This window comes from Naegleria lovaniensis (assembly GCF_003324165.1).
Source record: "Naegleria lovaniensis strain ATCC 30569 chromosome Unknown tig034, whole genome shotgun sequence".
In the NCBI taxonomy this organism is placed as follows: domain Eukaryota; phylum Heterolobosea; class Eutetramitea; order Acrasida; family Naegleriidae; genus Naegleria; species Naegleria lovaniensis.
The window spans coordinates 335,846-352,840 of record NW_025407857.1 but is presented as its reverse complement, the minus strand read 5'-3'; the positions used below and the strand labels follow the sequence as shown (position 1 = coordinate 352,840).

General features: G+C 36.6%; 11 protein-coding genes across 11 annotated transcripts; 5 read left to right on the top strand and 6 right to left on the bottom strand.

The window, feature by feature from the left end:
• Nucleotides 1-67: 67 nt before the first annotated feature.
• C9374_008734 (uncharacterized protein) lies at nucleotides 68-2,099 on the bottom strand (the record flags this gene model as incomplete). The annotated part of the gene is made up of 2 exons (XM_044698843.1): nucleotides 68-766; nucleotides 837-2,099. The coding sequence occupies 2 exons, from the start codon at nucleotides 2,097-2,099 to the stop codon at nucleotides 68-70; spliced, it is 1,962 nt and encodes a 653-aa protein (XP_044545374.1).
• A 399-nt stretch (nucleotides 2,100-2,498) lies between these two features.
• On the top strand, nucleotides 2,499-3,441 carry C9374_008733 (uncharacterized protein; the record flags this gene model as incomplete). Its single annotated transcript, XM_044698842.1, has 2 exons — nucleotides 2,499-2,670; nucleotides 2,726-3,441. The coding sequence occupies 2 exons, from the start codon at nucleotides 2,499-2,501 to the stop codon at nucleotides 3,439-3,441; spliced, it is 888 nt and encodes a 295-aa protein (XP_044545373.1).
• A 394-nt stretch (nucleotides 3,442-3,835) lies between these two features.
• C9374_008732 (uncharacterized protein) lies at nucleotides 3,836-5,572 on the top strand (the record flags this gene model as incomplete). Its single annotated transcript, XM_044698841.1, has 1 exon — nucleotides 3,836-5,572. The coding sequence occupies one exon, from the start codon at nucleotides 3,836-3,838 to the stop codon at nucleotides 5,570-5,572; it is 1,737 nt and encodes a 578-aa protein (XP_044545372.1).
• A 217-nt stretch (nucleotides 5,573-5,789) lies between these two features.
• C9374_008731 (uncharacterized protein) lies at nucleotides 5,790-6,979 on the bottom strand (the record flags this gene model as incomplete). Its single annotated transcript, XM_044698840.1, has 2 exons — nucleotides 5,790-6,849; nucleotides 6,963-6,979. 2 exons carry the CDS (start codon nucleotides 6,977-6,979, stop codon nucleotides 5,790-5,792), a joined length of 1,077 nt encoding a protein of 358 aa, XP_044545371.1.
• A 154-nt stretch (nucleotides 6,980-7,133) lies between these two features.
• Nucleotides 7,134-8,297, top strand: C9374_008730 (uncharacterized protein; the record flags this gene model as incomplete). Its single annotated transcript, XM_044698839.1, has 1 exon — nucleotides 7,134-8,297. One exon carries the CDS (start codon nucleotides 7,134-7,136, stop codon nucleotides 8,295-8,297), a length of 1,164 nt encoding a protein of 387 aa, XP_044545370.1.
• A 174-nt stretch (nucleotides 8,298-8,471) lies between these two features.
• C9374_008729 (uncharacterized protein) lies at nucleotides 8,472-9,365 on the bottom strand (the record flags this gene model as incomplete). The annotated part of the gene is made up of 1 exon (XM_044698837.1): nucleotides 8,472-9,365. The coding sequence occupies one exon, from the start codon at nucleotides 9,363-9,365 to the stop codon at nucleotides 8,472-8,474; it is 894 nt and encodes a 297-aa protein (XP_044545369.1).
• Nucleotides 9,366-9,498: 133 nt separating this feature from the next.
• C9374_008728 (uncharacterized protein) lies at nucleotides 9,499-12,150 on the top strand (the record flags this gene model as incomplete). The annotated part of the gene is made up of 1 exon (XM_044698836.1): nucleotides 9,499-12,150. One exon carries the CDS (start codon nucleotides 9,499-9,501, stop codon nucleotides 12,148-12,150), a length of 2,652 nt encoding a protein of 883 aa, XP_044545368.1.
• A 17-nt stretch (nucleotides 12,151-12,167) lies between these two features.
• C9374_008727 (uncharacterized protein) lies at nucleotides 12,168-13,866 on the bottom strand (the record flags this gene model as incomplete). Its single annotated transcript, XM_044698835.1, has 3 exons — nucleotides 12,168-12,953; nucleotides 13,002-13,424; nucleotides 13,552-13,866. 3 exons carry the CDS (start codon nucleotides 13,864-13,866, stop codon nucleotides 12,168-12,170), a joined length of 1,524 nt encoding a protein of 507 aa, XP_044545367.1.
• Nucleotides 13,867-14,025: 159 nt separating this feature from the next.
• On the top strand, nucleotides 14,026-15,099 carry C9374_008726 (uncharacterized protein; the record flags this gene model as incomplete). Its single annotated transcript, XM_044698834.1, has 1 exon — nucleotides 14,026-15,099. One exon carries the CDS (start codon nucleotides 14,026-14,028, stop codon nucleotides 15,097-15,099), a length of 1,074 nt encoding a protein of 357 aa, XP_044545366.1.
• Nucleotides 15,100-15,257: 158 nt separating this feature from the next.
• Nucleotides 15,258-15,788, bottom strand: C9374_008725 (uncharacterized protein; the record flags this gene model as incomplete). Its single annotated transcript, XM_044698833.1, has 1 exon — nucleotides 15,258-15,788. One exon carries the CDS (start codon nucleotides 15,786-15,788, stop codon nucleotides 15,258-15,260), a length of 531 nt encoding a protein of 176 aa, XP_044545365.1.
• Nucleotides 15,789-15,877: 89 nt separating this feature from the next.
• C9374_008724 (uncharacterized protein) lies at nucleotides 15,878-16,929 on the bottom strand (the record flags this gene model as incomplete). The annotated part of the gene is made up of 2 exons (XM_044698832.1): nucleotides 15,878-16,610; nucleotides 16,763-16,929. The coding sequence occupies 2 exons, from the start codon at nucleotides 16,927-16,929 to the stop codon at nucleotides 15,878-15,880; spliced, it is 900 nt and encodes a 299-aa protein (XP_044545364.1).
• Between the last annotated feature and the right edge of the window lie 66 nt (nucleotides 16,930-16,995).

Below are 16,995 nucleotides of genomic sequence, written 5' to 3'. Positions count from 1 at the left end.
TGCAAAGATAACAAATCTTGAAAAGAAATATCCCTGAGAAAATTTAATGCTAACGATTGTTAACACGTTATTCCTTTGTCTTTTCTTGGCCAATTTTTCGTGTAAAGAGTGTGTAATTTCCATACTTGTTCATATTATAAAATGGAATATAGAATGAACGGAATAAGGCTGGAGAATTATTGGCATCAAGAAATGGAACTTGAAAGATTGGGGTCCACTTGTCTGGTTTAGAATTGAAACTCTCTTCTTTTTGATCAGGAATATCGAAATCAACGATATAATGGCACTTGTTTTCTGGAATATATCGATCCATTTCTTCACGATTTTCATCGTTCATTCCTGTAGGAATGGAAGATGTTGGATTTTCATCTGCAAAATATTTTGGTAAAAGCCCAGAAAATCCTGATTTCAAAAATCGAATTCTAATATCAAACTTTTTTGAGGTTGGTAAGAAGAATGAAGAAGGATATCGATACCATTCTTTTCCGACACAAACATTGACTGGAATTGTCTTGTTAGTAAATGGAGCATTCTTTTCTAAAGTTGTTAGTTCGCTATGAAGCTCTGAATATACTTTCAGAGGTGCATGGAAATTTTTAACATTTCCTATGGATCGTGACATGCCAAGAATCATGGTAATTCCCACAATGATCACTGCAATAATTATAGAAATAGTGCTTCTCTTCACTCCAAGAGATCCCATTTTGTGGTCGTCAATTCTTTGGAGAGGTTCTTCCTCATATTCTCTAATTACAGCTATTGTGATCTATTCAGTCGGAAAAGATGCCATATACAATTTAATCATGTCAGAAGAAGGTCAAAAAGTCACTACTCACCTCATTTGCTCCTTTCTTATAAATTATCATATCTATTATTCTGAGAATTAGTTCAATTCCAATAGCACTCGCAAGGCAAATTAACGGATACACAACAAACATGAATCGTTCTTCCTTGTGAGGAAGAGATGAGAAGAATAAAAACCAAACATAAAATGGAGAAACAAATATGATCCATCGGTAGTGAATGGTCCATCGTTGTGCACGGTTCATGTAAGCTCCTCTCAATTTGTCAACAAGTGCATGTTCCCAACTATTAGTTACAAGATAGTGTATCAATACTAAGAATGGAGTGAGAAGAGCAAGCACAAAAGCTAAATTAAAATTCAAAATCAAATTCTTTGTATAGAAATGCCATGGCTCGACTCCAAACTTTTCGCTTCCTTGTCCCTTATTATACATGACAAGGTTCAATGGTGTGAAAAATATTTTCTTATAGTAATAGTAATCAATAGCCATAGTGGAAGATATTATGACAACACTAACAACAATAGCATATTTTAAAGTCCTCCAAAATCCACACTTGTGAATGGTATCAATTGCAATTGGAAGTCCACACACAACACTAAATGGCCATCCAATAATCACCGAAGATCCCACAAAGAACACACAAAAGAACCATTTCATTTTCTTGTCCAATTCCGTGATTGCAACGCTATACCAATTTCCGAAAGCAAACATGAGCATGTACATTGAAAAAGCTGATGGTAAATAAGCTGTTGATGAAATAAACATTCCTGGTGATCCCATCATGACAAGAATTGACAACAATGTAATCCTACTTCCGAATCTTTCATAAATTCCTTTTGTAAAAACTGTCTGTGAGAGAGCACACACAACCGCTAATCCAATCCGAATGCCATAAAATACTTCCACAGAAGAAGTAAATCCAAGAAGCATGGCGATCTTTCCCATCAATACATGAATCCAAACATATAAATAAGACCGAAGAGCAAATACAGGACTGTATTCCCAAGTTTGCAAGCCTTTTCCGTACAGAATCAAATGTGTAGGTTCCCAATAATTAAATGTTTCATCACAATCACTGATGGGCATTAAAAATGCAGCCAATAAATTACTCAATAAGAAACAAAAGAACATGTAATTGGCAGCTTTGAGTGGTAATTTAAACTCTTCTGCAATACTATCGGAGAGAGAAACATTGGGAGTAGGTCTCATGATCATTTCAGGAGTGATGGTTGTGGGCGATGGTGATGATCCCGAGGCTTGCAGCTTGCCCGTAGAAGATTTGTTTTTTGCCATTTTTTACTGTTTGTGTGTATCAGTTGAGTTGCTTTGTTCAATATATTGTTTAAGACTAGGTCGGTTTCTCTGATCAAAGAAGCTTCAGTTCTTATCAAGTTTACAGTTTTGAGCATCATTTGCCATAAGAGATTGAATCAATATTCGACAGAGCAAAGTGAAGTTGCCGCCTTTTCTCTTCAACGCATCTAACCGTTTCAAATAAATTTACAGAAAAAAAATTGAATAGGTCACCTGAAGGTCTAAAAACTCCGACTCGTCGTTTGATAGACCTTGAGAGAAACAAGAATATTAGTATCATTGCAACATCACCACCAGCTCCGAATATTTTCTTTCCCCTCTAAATATTCAGTAGAATACTAAATAGTATACCCTTGGGATTGTAATTAACCATTAACAATGTTTCGGGCTGAACCACAACAGAATTATCTCTGTACGAGGAAAGTACGGGAACGTAGTTACAAGAAGCATAGGGACGCTTTAGCTTCCATCAAACCATCTATCGATACAACAGCACCAAAAGATTATCCACATTTAAGGACAAATGCAAAGAAGAAACAAATGCAAAAAGGTAAGATTTTCGATATTGTGGCTGAGACAAGCACGGTTTTTTAAAAACATCATAGAAAGGGGAGATCAAATCGGAAAGGATAATCGGATTCTTGTCGATAAGATGACTGAAATAATGGGAAAGCATTATTTGGACAATAAGAATCAAAATTACAAATTTATAGGTAGTTTAAATAGCGACTTGAGAAAGAGGGAAGCAAAAAAGATCACTGAGGAAAATTCAGCTATTTTAAAGAGAATCCAGAACAGACAACCTGTATATAATCATCTCCACTGGGAGCAGGAATGGACTAAGAGTAGAAAATGGATGGCCGATAAGTCAGGGAATCTTCAACCTGTGAACCAAGGTAGTTTCACCTCTTTGAATAGATCCAAGGACAACATTAAAGGAATGGAGGTTGTAGAAGAAAATGAAGCATTTAGTGACGACGAAGAAAACTATCGAGAACATGATTTTGAGGAATTTGAGAACAATGACACTTCTATTACAAGTGAGACAAAGCCAGAAAACAACAAACAAGACGAAAACGGTAAGCAAGAAGTTCCTTCTCGAAATGTTGATGAGGGTGGAAACTCTGTTTCCCCTATTCCGGTTCTTGACAGTAGCTCGACCAAGCAAGAAATGACCACCACAGCAACAAACGACTCTTCTCAAGCAACACCCGCTCCACCACAACCTACGGAACATGAAACAGGTGAAGGAGACACAAGTTTCAACGCCTCCTTCAGCTACGACGAAGAAGCTTCTAATACAGAAGCACCACAGCATTGAAGCGCCTTGTAGTGTACAACAACAAATTAGAAATAAATTATTTCAGCCACACTTTCAACAAACAACAACAGCTCCGTGAACCGTTCTGATTTCCAACTGAGATCGATGGTTTTTGCCGATCACTTACTGCGTCGTAGTCTCAATTTGAAAAGAAATTCATGTAGTTAGAGCAACATTAGTGTTCTGCAAAGTCATCCATTAAGGGTAGGAAACGAAGAAGACCAACGGATGATTCACAGAAGACAAAATTAGTACCTTTTCTTGCCGTGTACTTTTTTAACGTTTTCGTCACTCATCGCGTTTTTGCACAACAATTTTTTCCAAACCTGCCAAAAGCATCAAGTGTCAGTTTTCAAAAAAAAAGAGACTAACAAAAACATCATTCCATCAACAAATGGCACCCTCTTCTTCCTCTCCCAACTACACCAACAACATTGGGTCATTATCCGTTCCCATCTCTCAAATGGATACTTACAGCAGCGGTGACGAAGATGAAGAATATTCTTCGTCTCGACACAATATCAACAATAACAACACCAAGACAGCAAATTCCCAAACTAACAATACTACTACCACGATTCAACATTCCACTTTAAAAAATTCAATTTTAATGAATAATGATCATCATCAACGATCCACGAATAATAATAATCATTTGAATCATCACGAAAATGGAGATCAAAATTTAGAGGAAGCACCACCATGTTATGCATTGCCTTATTATGAAACTGAAAATCCATTGAAAAATCGAATTGGACAAATTACAATGTCTGATATATCGCCGAGAGGACATGCAGCATCGCCTGTGGATGCTAAAAAGATGGAACGAAGAAGAAGTTTGCAATTGAAAATTAAAAAGCCAGGAAATTCTGAAACGGTTATGTCAAATGTCAACCGTGCACAATCACCACCAGCTGAACCACCACAAACAACACTTGCACTTGAAAACTCATCTGTGGATTCTAATGAACCAGTTCTGACACCAAAAGCCAAAACCACGGCACTCCAAATTGCTGCCATTCCAAAACTCAATTTAGGAAAAGTCGAACATTTCAAAGATGACAATGATCAATACACTGGAAGTAGCAGCAGTAACGAAGATCACACTTCCTCGTCATCTTCCAATCGAGATTTAGGTACTCATTTGGACTCGACGACTGAAATTTCTTTAAATTCCTTGTCCACGACCAATTCCTCATCAACACTCACGACACCAAAAGAAATGAGCAGTTCGTCACAAAAACAGAACGAGACGACTGCTTCTGCAACGTCGACGAGTGCAATGATTCGAAAATATAAAAGACCTCACACCTCTCGAGAAAGTAGAAGTGAGTTGCAATATATTGTGGCAACTAGTAGTCAAAGCGGAGAGGAGTTTGAAAAATCGAATTTTGGTGAAACCAAGAGCAAACAAATTGCAAAATTACTTCTTTTAAATAAGGCATCTTCACAACAACAACAACAACAAACAACCTCTACGACACCAGCACACAGTGTGACATCAAGCTCCTCTTCAAAAACAAACGTTCCTTCTTCCGGAAATTCTTCACCAACCAAAGTTCAAATTCAACGAAATTTAAAGAGACACTCTGTGGCGCGAGAGTTTCACAGCTTACAAGAATATTTACAAAGTCGAATTAAGGAACAGCAACAATTAATGGCTCCACCACCTTCATCACCTATGGCCCTTAAAAATCAACCACATGATTTTTCAAATTCCTCAACCATTGCTACACCTCGATCGAGTGCTCTCCAAACTAAATTACTAAATATGGCCAATAACTTGAAAAGAACTAGTCAAGTACTGGAATTAAATGAACAGCTCTTGAAGGAGGAAAAGAGAAAGAGTGCTCAAGCATGGACATTGCTGTCAACGCTTGAAGACGATCACAGCATGTCACAACTCAAATATGAAGAGTTGAAATTCCACTATGAATTGAAATGCGAAGAGCTTAAACACTCAAAGAAGCACATGGAAGAAATGGAGGCACAAATTAAAAAGTTGGAAGGAAACTACAACTTTTTGGATCAAGAGAAAATAAGGTTGCAACGTGAAGTGCAAGAGCTTAAGAGAGCACTGGAGCTCAAGGAGCAAGAAGGTCAACGTCGTAGGTGTTGTTGCATCATGTAGGAATCATAATGATGATGATGATTGCAGCTCTGTTTTGGTTAAGGCAATCCTGACCACAAGTTGAAGGATGCTTAAAGGTAAGCCTTCAGGAGTGTGTGGAAAAAGATTCCACTCTAGGTCATTCCTCTTTTTGATGTTCATGGCCTTTTCGTGGTGTTTACACAATTATTCCTAAATTTCGAAACAAACAAAATACATGTTATTATAAGATCAACAATTATTCCTTATTTCTCTTGTAGTACGATCCACCTCCATAATTGCTGTCAGAATCTTCTCTCCTCTTTCTCTTGTTATAATCAGAAGAGGATCCTGGAGGTGATGTAGAGGCATTGTAATACCTATCATTACTTGGTGGTCTATTATCGGATCGTGGATATCGATTATCCCCACCACCCTGATGTCTGGAATCTCGTGGTTGTTGATGTTGTTCATTGTAGTATCCTCCTCCTGAGCCAGATGATGAGCTAAATCTTCGATTATCACCTCCCCTGTTGTCATGGTATCTACCTCCACCACCACTGACATTGCCACCTCTTGGAATAAATCCAGGTTTTGAGGGAGGTGTGGAAAATTGAGGTTGTTGATGTGGTGGCTGTTGTTGATCTCTGTGCTGTTGTGGTCTATGATGTCTGTGTTGTCCTCCTCCTGCATATGGAGCATTGTAGTCGGATGAGCCACCACGATGATGATAATGATCATGATGAGTTGGTGTTTCATGCTTCTGTTTATACAATTCATATCTAGTTTCTCCTAGTAAATGTTTTAACAAATCTTCGGAAGGTTTCAATGGATGAATATTATTGCAATTGGCTCCTTTAGGACATTGTTCCTCTCCTCCTCTTTCAAAAGGTCTACATTTTGCTTCGGAAAAATCAAGAACAGGTGAATACTCGGGAACTAACATTCTTCCTGCGTAAAATCTTCCTTTCATTAGTTGAAAACACTTTTTGGCATCCTCAATATTTGCAAATGAAATATAAACATTTCCGAACATGTGTTCACAAGTATTATCACAAACATATAAATCTTCAATGGTCAGACCATGTTTGGTTTCCAATTCTTTGAATACATCAGCATAAAAGTTATCAAAATATTCTCTCAAGAATTCATTTGTGAATGGTCTTAGAATTCCGTCTTGATCGACATAGTTTGCTCCTCTCGGATTTGGATACATGTGTCGGATCATGATGGTCTGAGAGTAGGCTGGCTTTTGATGCAAGTGAGAACATCGATCACCAAGCCTACAAGCTCCGATTTTCCAATAAAACGTGCAATTTCTATTGATATCATATTTTGAAATTATTGAAATATTAGTAATAAATATTATTGTTTAATATCATCAAATAGAGCAAGGTGAGTGATTCATGATGATGAAAAGAAAAATACGTACTTTTGCTCAGTTTGCATTTTTTTAAATTTTAAAATGAATTCAAAACTGCTCCTTCAATGATCAAGAACATTAGATGATAGCTTTCACAACAAACAATAAATAACAACAACCCCTTCAAAGCTTACAAGCAAGGAAATTAAAATACAAGTTCTTCTTTCCGATATTAAAAAAATGTCTTCATCGACAGACTGGACATCACTAAATCCTTTTGAACGGGTGAAATCAAGCTGCAAACGAGTAGCTACAGAATCAACAACCACCCACGTTACATTCAGCTCGGAAGGTGCTACTAAATTTATTGAACAATATTTACTTCCAAATTTGCAAAGTATTAAAGAAAAGGCTTGCAAGAAGGCTTCACTTCCTTTCCAATTTGATTCCGTAGATCATGAAGCCAATTACCGTTGTTTGTATGGATTATTACAATTTGGATCTGGATTTAGAAGATTATTGCATGAGAAAATATCCAAAGGAGCCTGTGAAACTATTGAGAGAGGTCTCATCAATTGTTTCCTCTCGGAAGACATCACCATTTCATCACTGGGTGTGGACATGATGGACAAAGTTTCTGACAATTATTTCGCACTTGAACAACATTTTCAAGTACCAGCCAAAGAAGAAGCTCCTCACGACAAGTATCCACTCATTAAAGTACAGAAAGACAGTCCATTGAAACCTTTTGCCGAAAATTTGAGGATGGTCTTGAGTGAAACTTCAAGAAAATTAAGAGAAAGAGCTTCGGACTCTTTTGCCACGTTTATTAGAAAACTAATTGCAGAATATGAAAGAAAGAAGCAACACGAGGAAAAGTATAGTGAGGTCAGAGGAATTGGGAAAGCTGCATTTGTGGTCAATGAATTGGTGAAGGCTTTCCCTAGCGCACTTGATGACAGCGCCCAATATGAGAATGCCAATCATGAAAAATTCAAAGTCTTTCTGTATAAGAAAGCTCAATTAATTGTGGCGGAATTACACATCCATTTGCACGAAGAGGATCCAACATTTTTCTTCCCAGATATTCATGAAATGACAATTTTTGTGGACAATGTTATTCCTGCAACATTGATCAAGGCAGGAGTTTTAGAAATAGATGAAGAGATGAAGTTGAAAATTCATGACGGCAAACCATTCAAATATGGAAGCCCAGCAGAAGTTGAATTGCGAGCTCTTGCTGTTCATGCATCAGAAGAAATAATTCGAATTGCCAATAGTGAACCCTACAATGCAGATATCAATAGCTTACACTTGGATTATTATTTGTGGGGTGAGTTGGGTAAACAGGAAGAATTCAGAAAGTTTGAAAGGCACTCAACCCCTGATACTGTTTTTTATTAAGAGTTTGCCAAATCTTGCAATTAAAATTAATTTATTGACCTCCTTTCCAATTCAATTTCCCATCCATGAATAAACAGCGGTGTTGTTATGTTGGCTGCTTATACCAAAAATTTCTGAATGATTAACACTATCAACGAGTATGTACAATTACCAGAGAAAAAAGTGCATGACAAATTAATGCTCATCGTCGTAACGTTTTTGTTCTTGTGGAGGTTCGTCAGAATAATGATTGTCAAGATCGTGAGGGCTCGATTTGACTCTCTCCTCATGTGAAAAACCTCTGTTAATTCGTGGCTTTCTTTGATATCTAGGTGGAATTACAGATCTAGTGGACGATGATTCAGAGCCATGTTGCTCCTCTTCATGATTTACATCGGAGGGTTTTTTGTGTAAAAGTTCATTCACCTTTCTCTCGAATTCCATATCATAGTCATGTTGTGTAGTCAATACAGCTGGCTTGTACTTGTGCTTTGGGTCATCAATTTGAGCCATCAACTTCCTCATCATGTATCCGTATGGAGTACAAACTTGAGAAAAAGTATACGTGTAAGCAGCAATTCTCTCATTTCCGATATATCCCAAAGCATATGCAAAAATACCAGCTTGAACTGCAAGCGATGTGAATGGATTCAAAGAACGCCATGGTCTCACTCTACAAATTTGTTTAATAATATATGATCTCAAAGGATAGTAAAAAACATCCTTCTTGTGTCCGACCGTGGCAACCCATGAAATCAGACTCGAAACAATAAAAGCCTTCATAATTGTATTAGAATTTTGGCTAGCTAATTTCATTCGAGCAACATTATCTTCGGGTTGTAATTCATACATATTCTCGGTTTGCCATTGATACATCAATCTACCCACTTTGGCAACTTTTTCAATGGTTGTACTTCCTGATACTTGAATAGAGTTTGGATCTTTTGCAAATACAAAAGGTTCCTTTCCTTTTGGTTGAATGGCATGTTGTTGATTGGGAGTTGTTGTTTGTGGTGGGTGCTGTTGTTGTTGCTGTTGATAATAATTTGATGATGATGATGGAAAATGCCTTGCTTGATCGGAATTCATTTTTTTCTTAAATCGGCGACAATTAGTTTTCTTGATGATTCAATTAATGGGATCTTATGGCTTACTCAATCATTCTTACATTATATTTATTGAACTACAAAGTACGACTGTAAGATCTTACATACATAAAAAAATGTTCAAAATTACCGAGTTGGTATCCTCCACATTCTCTCAGGCTTCTTCGGTGATTACCAGTCATTTGCCTTCTGTTATTTCAGGTCCAAATTTAGCCATAAATTCATCTACTCAATCAGTACGACCCTTAACTTCCTCCGATGCTCATTCAAATTTTGATGCCATTTCCGAAGATTTTGCTCAATTTATAGAGAGGATTGGAAAGGTTCATAGTCGCGAATTGGAGAATGAGGTTATATTGAAAATGAAGATTGAATTGAGAGCAAAATTATCTCAACATCCCAATTTGCTAAATGATCGGTATGAAATGAAAGAAGTGATTTTAAGGCTCCTCTATTGCGAGATGATGGGACATTCAACCGAGCATTTTGCAGCAATTCATGTGGTCAATTTTTGTGCATTGAGTGATTTGACCACCTATGAGAAGCGATTGGCATATTTGACTTTGACGTTATTGTTGCATCGAAACCATGAATTAATGCTTCTTATGATTAATGTCTTGCAGAAGGATTTAAAAAGCTCCCGTTATTTGAATGTTATTTCAGCCTTAATTGCCTCTTCCAAATTAATTAATTTAGAAACAATTCCTGCAATTTTACCGTTTGTTGTTTCGTTGTTAAAACATCAAAGATCCGAAGTACGGAAACGAGCTATATTAACTCTGCACTCATTCTATCTACTTGAACGAGAGGAAAAATGCAATAAGGGAGAATCCACTGATTATTTGCAATATATTGAGTTGTCTCTCAACGATTTTGACACTTCTGTGCTACATGTTGCAATGTGCTTCTTGTGTGACTATGCTGCAGACTGTCACATTCAATTACTTGCAAAACAGAGAGAATATTTGTCACAGCAATTAATCGAAATAATACCAGAGGAGCTGAAAACTATTGACAAACGAGTTTTAAAACTCTCACAAGTGCTAGTATCAATATTGAATCAAATCGTAGAATGTAACATATTCTCAGACTACATCTATGGTAAATTGCCAGCACCCTGGTTTCAAATCAAAGCGTTGCAATGTCTATCATTGTTGGGACGATATAACAAACAAGTGAGCCAAGAAATGTATGAAATTATCAAATCCACTTACAAAAGAGCGGAGAAAGCAAAGAATGATATTGGAACGGCTGTCATGTTTCAATGTATCAAGACTGCAACTAATATTTTCCCCTCGCCTCAACTTCTTAATTTCATATTTGATGCTGTAACGCGTTACCTTTGGAATCAAGAATTCAAAACTGTAAATGAAAGATATATTTCTCTTGAAATGTTGAGGATGGTTCTCAAAGCAAATCCAGGACTTGTTTCAAAGCATCAAGACATGGTGATTGACTCACTGGATAGTCATGACGAAACCATTCAAAAGTTAACCACAAGGCTATTAGTGAAAATGGTCAATCGAAAAAATGTAAAATTGATTGTGGATAGACTTACTAAATATGTGAAATATGTGATATCTGTCAATGATCTGTATATGGCTGAAGAGGTTATTCGATATATCATCGTAGTTTTAGAAAAGTATGGCATGCTTGATGTTAAATGGTACATTTCAGCACTCATCAACTTTCTCCAAATGGTGGGAAATGAACGTAATGCAGAAGGAAAACCGCTTATTTCTGAAAATGCAACTAGCCAGTTTGTAAGGTTAAGTTTGAAATGGCTAGAAAGTGAAGAGGATGAAACTATTCAATTCGTATGCAATTTTTTGTACAGAATGCTGGAAGATGTTGCCAATGGCTGTAAAGATGGATTTTCAAATTCTGTTTGCACTCTTGCCGTTTGTGTGTTAAAAGGCATGAATTATGTGTTAGGAGATGAAACCTCTATTCTACCATCTATAGACAAGCAAGTAGACGTGTTCATTGGTATACTTGAGTCGTCTCTTGATTTGGATTCTTGTGTAAAATGTTATTCTCTAAACGCATTGATGGATATTTATGCAAATGCAAATGGGGCAGATACCCTGTTTGAGAAAATGGAAAATTCTCTGAGTGCGCTAAAATCCAGCAAAAACGAAGAGATTGTTGAGAGGACTTATCAATTATATTCTATACATAACGTTCGAAAAGAGTTTTGTGGGGAGATTGACTACTTATCAAAAGTATTTTCAAGAGAGGAAGTGTCTACAGATTCTGAGTTACCTTTTTTAAAGAGCTATGTGATTGAGCAAGTTAAGAAAGGTGCTTCTCTCTACTCCCATCAAAAGCAAAAAGAGGTGTTAGATTCATTACTGACAGCTTCGTCAAGAGCAAACAAACCTCTAATAATTAAGACTGACAACATTAATCCACAGGAGTTAAACTTCAAATCTGATCAAGTACGCCCCACAAATGAAGCGAGTTCAAAGAAAAGCAAAGTGATTTGGGGCCCTGAAGATTCTATCATGATGGAGGAAGATAATTTGAATGATACGCCAGAACTGGTGAAAAAGATGGAAGCTAAATTGAAAGCAAAGCAAAATGTGCTTCACTGCGATGAGGATCGAATGAATTCCCATAAGCAAGCAATTAAGGATTTTGTAAAGTCTGAATCACATAACTTGGTCAGTACTGACACTACAAATGGGATATCAACATGTCAAATTCCAGAGGTTGTTCTTCAGGAAACAGAAGAACCTGAAATGAAAATTACCATAACTTGTTGAGAAGCAATTATAACTGCTCACTTGATCACTATATCCGTATTCAAGATGATAGTATACAAATTTTGCACAATTTCAAACATTCTTTCTAACGAGAGAGTATCCGTTTCACTCGCAAACATGGAATCTGTGCTCTCCAATGGCTGATCACTGCAAATGGTTTGCGTAATTGAATGACATTTGTTGTACTCTAAGCCAGAGGTGGACAGTGCGATCCAAAGCATGTCTCTAAGACTCTCATAGAAAATGTTTGGGGGAAGTGTCGACAATGTCTGTAAAGGTTCAGAATAGGTTTCCATCATTTGCATGCATTTCGTGAGAGTATGTAGTTTGCTTGCTGTATAATCTTGTTGCTTCAAACAATTCCAAAGAAACACTAAGCACTCCCAATACTTTTCTTCGTAGAGACGAACTTTGGAACTGCTACAACAAATGATGCAGGAAATAACAGTGGATGTGAAGTTCTTTCCATGAATTGTCACATACTTGTCCACTGAGGTGTGATAAATGTTCTCGTGTTCAAATCCCTCTAAAAGGTTAATTGAAATTTCGGTACAATGTTGCTCCTCTGAAAATAATTCTTCCATCAACACTGAAGGAAGAGGTAAAATATCACAGATATGAGAAATTTTGTGAGTATCTTTTTGTGAAACATGATACATGTAGTAGACTTGATGATTTGTGAAAATGTCTCTTAGCGGTTCAGCTATTTCTCCAGTACAGAATACAATCTTGATACAATTTTTCAGCACGAAATTCAAAACGTGAGTATCAGATAAATGGCCTTCCATGAGAATACATTTTCCCTGGTACGGACATGAGCTCAATATTGTTCCAAATAGTAATTAACATACCTCCACATTGAATCCAAGCTTTGAAATATTGGAATAATGGAGTGGTAATACTAATCCTTGACAGATAAAACTTTTCCTACCTGTTCCCATGAATTTATAGCAATTCAAGCTCCCATTATTAATTAATAGCGAAAGAGTTTGATTATTTTGTGGAAAATTTTCCAAAGGAAAGGTCAATAGAGTTTCCGTAGCAAGTCTAAGAGGTTCATTGTCTTCCTGAATTGCCTTGCTGTGAATATGATGTAAAAACTTGCGCAACTCATTCTCTTTGATTCGAACAGCATGCGTTCGAATATGTTGAATACATTTTTCACAAAATATAGTTAATGCATGAACAATTTCTTCAGATTTAAAACCTTCTTCCAATAATCGTAAACATTTCTTGGCAATTAATCCAATGAGTGTCACAGTTTCAGCCGATGCCTGAATTATCAGAAAATAATATTCCAAAATATTTAAACAAAATTGTTATTTACATCATTCAATGATCACATTTTGAACATTAATCATTTTCATAATTCGGAATTCATCTTCTTCAATGAAAACCTACACTCATCAAATATTTTTCTTTGTAATCCTCCAGAAATTTCTCCCTAAGCATCAATAAAAAAACATGTCTCAGAGAAACGCTTACTAAATAACCCTCCACACGACACGTGATGGTCGAGTCAATGTGTGAAATCCGTTTTTCCGTTCTTGCATCTCGTTCATAATTCGAAAAATATCGATCGATAATAAATTTTGTATTGTGAATTTTGCCATGAGCTTCCATCGATGAAAATGAACTCAAACTCGACACGCAGCAGTAATACAACACCCATAAACCATCCCGAAGATGATCTTTCTGGGTGTGAAGTGAAAGCATTTTTTTGTAATCATTCAATCTTAAAACCAATCTTACAATATTCAACATCAAAATATACAATCAGCAATTTACAACCCTTCGTTATCCAAAGGATACATTTTGTAAACTTGTTCCTTCTCTGGAAACCTTCAAGTATCAAGTTCTACTTCCAAAAAAAAAATGTCTCGGCCTCACCTCTCCAATGTTCTGCTCGTGGATCAAACGTATTTTTATAACAAGACTCAGGACGTTGCAGTTTCAAAATCCATTTTTGATGTAAGATCGAGGACTCATTACGATGATAGTCATATTCGAGCGAGTTTCTCACTCGGAATTGAAGAATCGGAAATGATTCAAACCTTGTTGGAGCTGGTCAATGGAAAGGAACGAGTGGATGAAAATTTAATTACCATCAAATTGAATACACTCTTTGGAAAGAATTCCATGTTTAAATTGAGAGGACTTTCATACAAGACCATCTTGTTGTATGGAGATGAAATTAATATTTTTGGGAATCATGAGGATTCTGTTGAGTGTAATCAAGCTCCACTTGAAACACCTGTTGAAAAATTCACAAATGAAATTCATCCAAATTGTGAATTATTCTTACCGTCAAGTTTGAAAATTTCAACTCCAATTCATTGGAACGACATGCAAAGATATACCATTTTATTGTTGAGCGAATTGTTACGAAGAGAAGGAAAATTAGATAATATTATTGTGCTGACAAGTTACAAATCATTTTGTGAAAAGTATGGATTTCTCTTGACGTTGCGAGAAACTGGTATTGGTTATCAAGGAATTTATCCATCTGAAATTATTGAGAATTTTTTATATTTGGGAGATAAGGAAAGTGCTTCGAGTGATGTTGAACTCACTGATTTGGGAATTACGTACATTTTAAATATGGCTGAGGAAGTTTCCAACGATTTGGAGCTTTTGGAAATCGCTCCAGGTGTGAAAAAGTATTCCTATTTAAAGTTGGGAACAGGTGACACAATTTCACACAGTATATCTAATTTGTTCGAGCAAGCCAACGAGTTTTTGAGAGAAGCATACGAGAAGAAGTGTAAAGCCATTGTGAATTGTAATATGGGAGTGAGCAGAAGCTCTACCACAGTGATTTCATACATTATGAAATATTATGGATTGAGTTTTGAACAAGTGTTTCATCATGTGAAAAACCAAAGAAGCGTCACTTGCCCGAATGCAGCGTTTCGAGAACAACTCAAGTCATTTTACAATAGTCAATAAATAGGCATTCAGAAAACACACAGATAATCTGTACGGTCAATGTATTACAGCAGCATAAGAGTTACACGTGCAACTCCATCTAATGCTGCTTTTTTTAAATTTTTGATCGTCTTTACGAGGGTGTTGAGGTTGTAAAGATCTCCTCCTCGACTCGACTATTAAGTCTTTCCAAATAAGGCCAACAAAATGCATCCAGGAACCAACATGATCAATGTACTCACAAAGAACTGCACAATTGCTTTCCATCCTTTCAACTCTCTAAAGAAAATCAATCCACACAAACCAGCAACCACCAACGACGTTTCGGTGAGTGGCATTCCAATCGTCAATCCCAATGGACCAGCACTCACAAATGCTGCAAAAAAGTTTCCTGTTTGCCACAACACAGCCGTAAGGCAAGGAAAGATGCTCAATTTTGGATAAAAACTTAGCTCCTTCTTGTATCGAAAGAAATAGTAATAGTAATAGAAAACGAGCATGACACTTGTAATTCCCATGGAACCAATTCCAAATCCAACCATATAGATACTTCCTTTGTCATCCAATCGTGATGGCACAAACATGGAGCCACCCGTAATTCCACAAGCTACAGCAGCTAGAATTCCAATCAAGTAATCTTTTGAATTTTTAAGAAGAGCAAGAAGTCGTTGTTTTCGTTGCTTATTTTTGTTGCTGCTGTCACTAATCATTGGGTATGTCTGATATTCCTCTTCAGTGGAATTTAAGGAAATAGCAGAGGATGGATCCTGTTGAGTAAGAGTTGTTATATTTTGGCACCTTACACCTTACACTTAGTGTCAGTGCTGTTTGCATTTGACACTTGAGTGCCAAATGAATGAAGTGTAACATGTCCTTTCAGAGAGGCCTCTTCTTGAGCTATGAGATGATCGAGATGATTCATCACTCCTCCATACTCCTTTTGTGCATGATGATCATTCTTCATAGCAGGATCATAGCTGGTTTGATGTTTTCCAAATAAGGGCATGGTTTCTTGTTGGGAAGGCGTGTTGTCACGAGTAGGATTCAAACTCGCTAAACTTTCATCCTCTAATAAATCTTTTTTCTCTAAATCATCATCATCCACTTGTGTGAAATTTTCCTTTTTCGAACTTGTTTCGACATTCCACTTACTACAAGTGGCCACTCCAACAATTCCCAACACCATCAACACTAATCCCAAAACAGTCAAATAAATATTTCCAATCTTACTCTGAAATAATGTCACTCCCCATATAAAATTAGTGAGAATGACCACTCCACTCCATAATCCTTGAGCCACACTTAATCCTAATTTATCCACAGCTATAATTGAGAAGATCGAAGAAGGAATCCAAATGGCAGCACCTGCTACACCATACCATGAGAAATACCATTCATTCCAAGCAAGAACGAGAAAACTGAGAAGAAAAACGACGGCAGAAAAGTAAAATTGATAAATCATGGGATCAAAGTTGACGTCTCGGACGTATTTGATTTTGAGAGGAGCTGTGAATGTTCCCCATGTGAGAATGCTGTGAGTGTGCGAGTGCGTGTGTGTATGTGTGTGACATGTGGGAAGGTATTGAAATTTTCATTCAAATTAAATTTTGAATTTTTCAAGTTGAATAATAATTGTTGTTCAAGAAAATTATTCAATCACAACACAACTTTTATCAAAACCTACCAAACAGCAACACCAATCCATCCAAACCATTCTGAATACAACCACGATGATGTTCCATTTGTGTTATTATTTGTTGAATTTTGAAATATTTCATAATTTTCATACAAGAATGGAAGTATGGGATAGAATGAATGAACGGATGAAGTGAATGATGAGGTTAGAGGCATTTTGTTGTGGGGTGTTTTCAAAATTTCACATTTCTCTCTCTGAAAGGTGATATCTTTAATTTATGG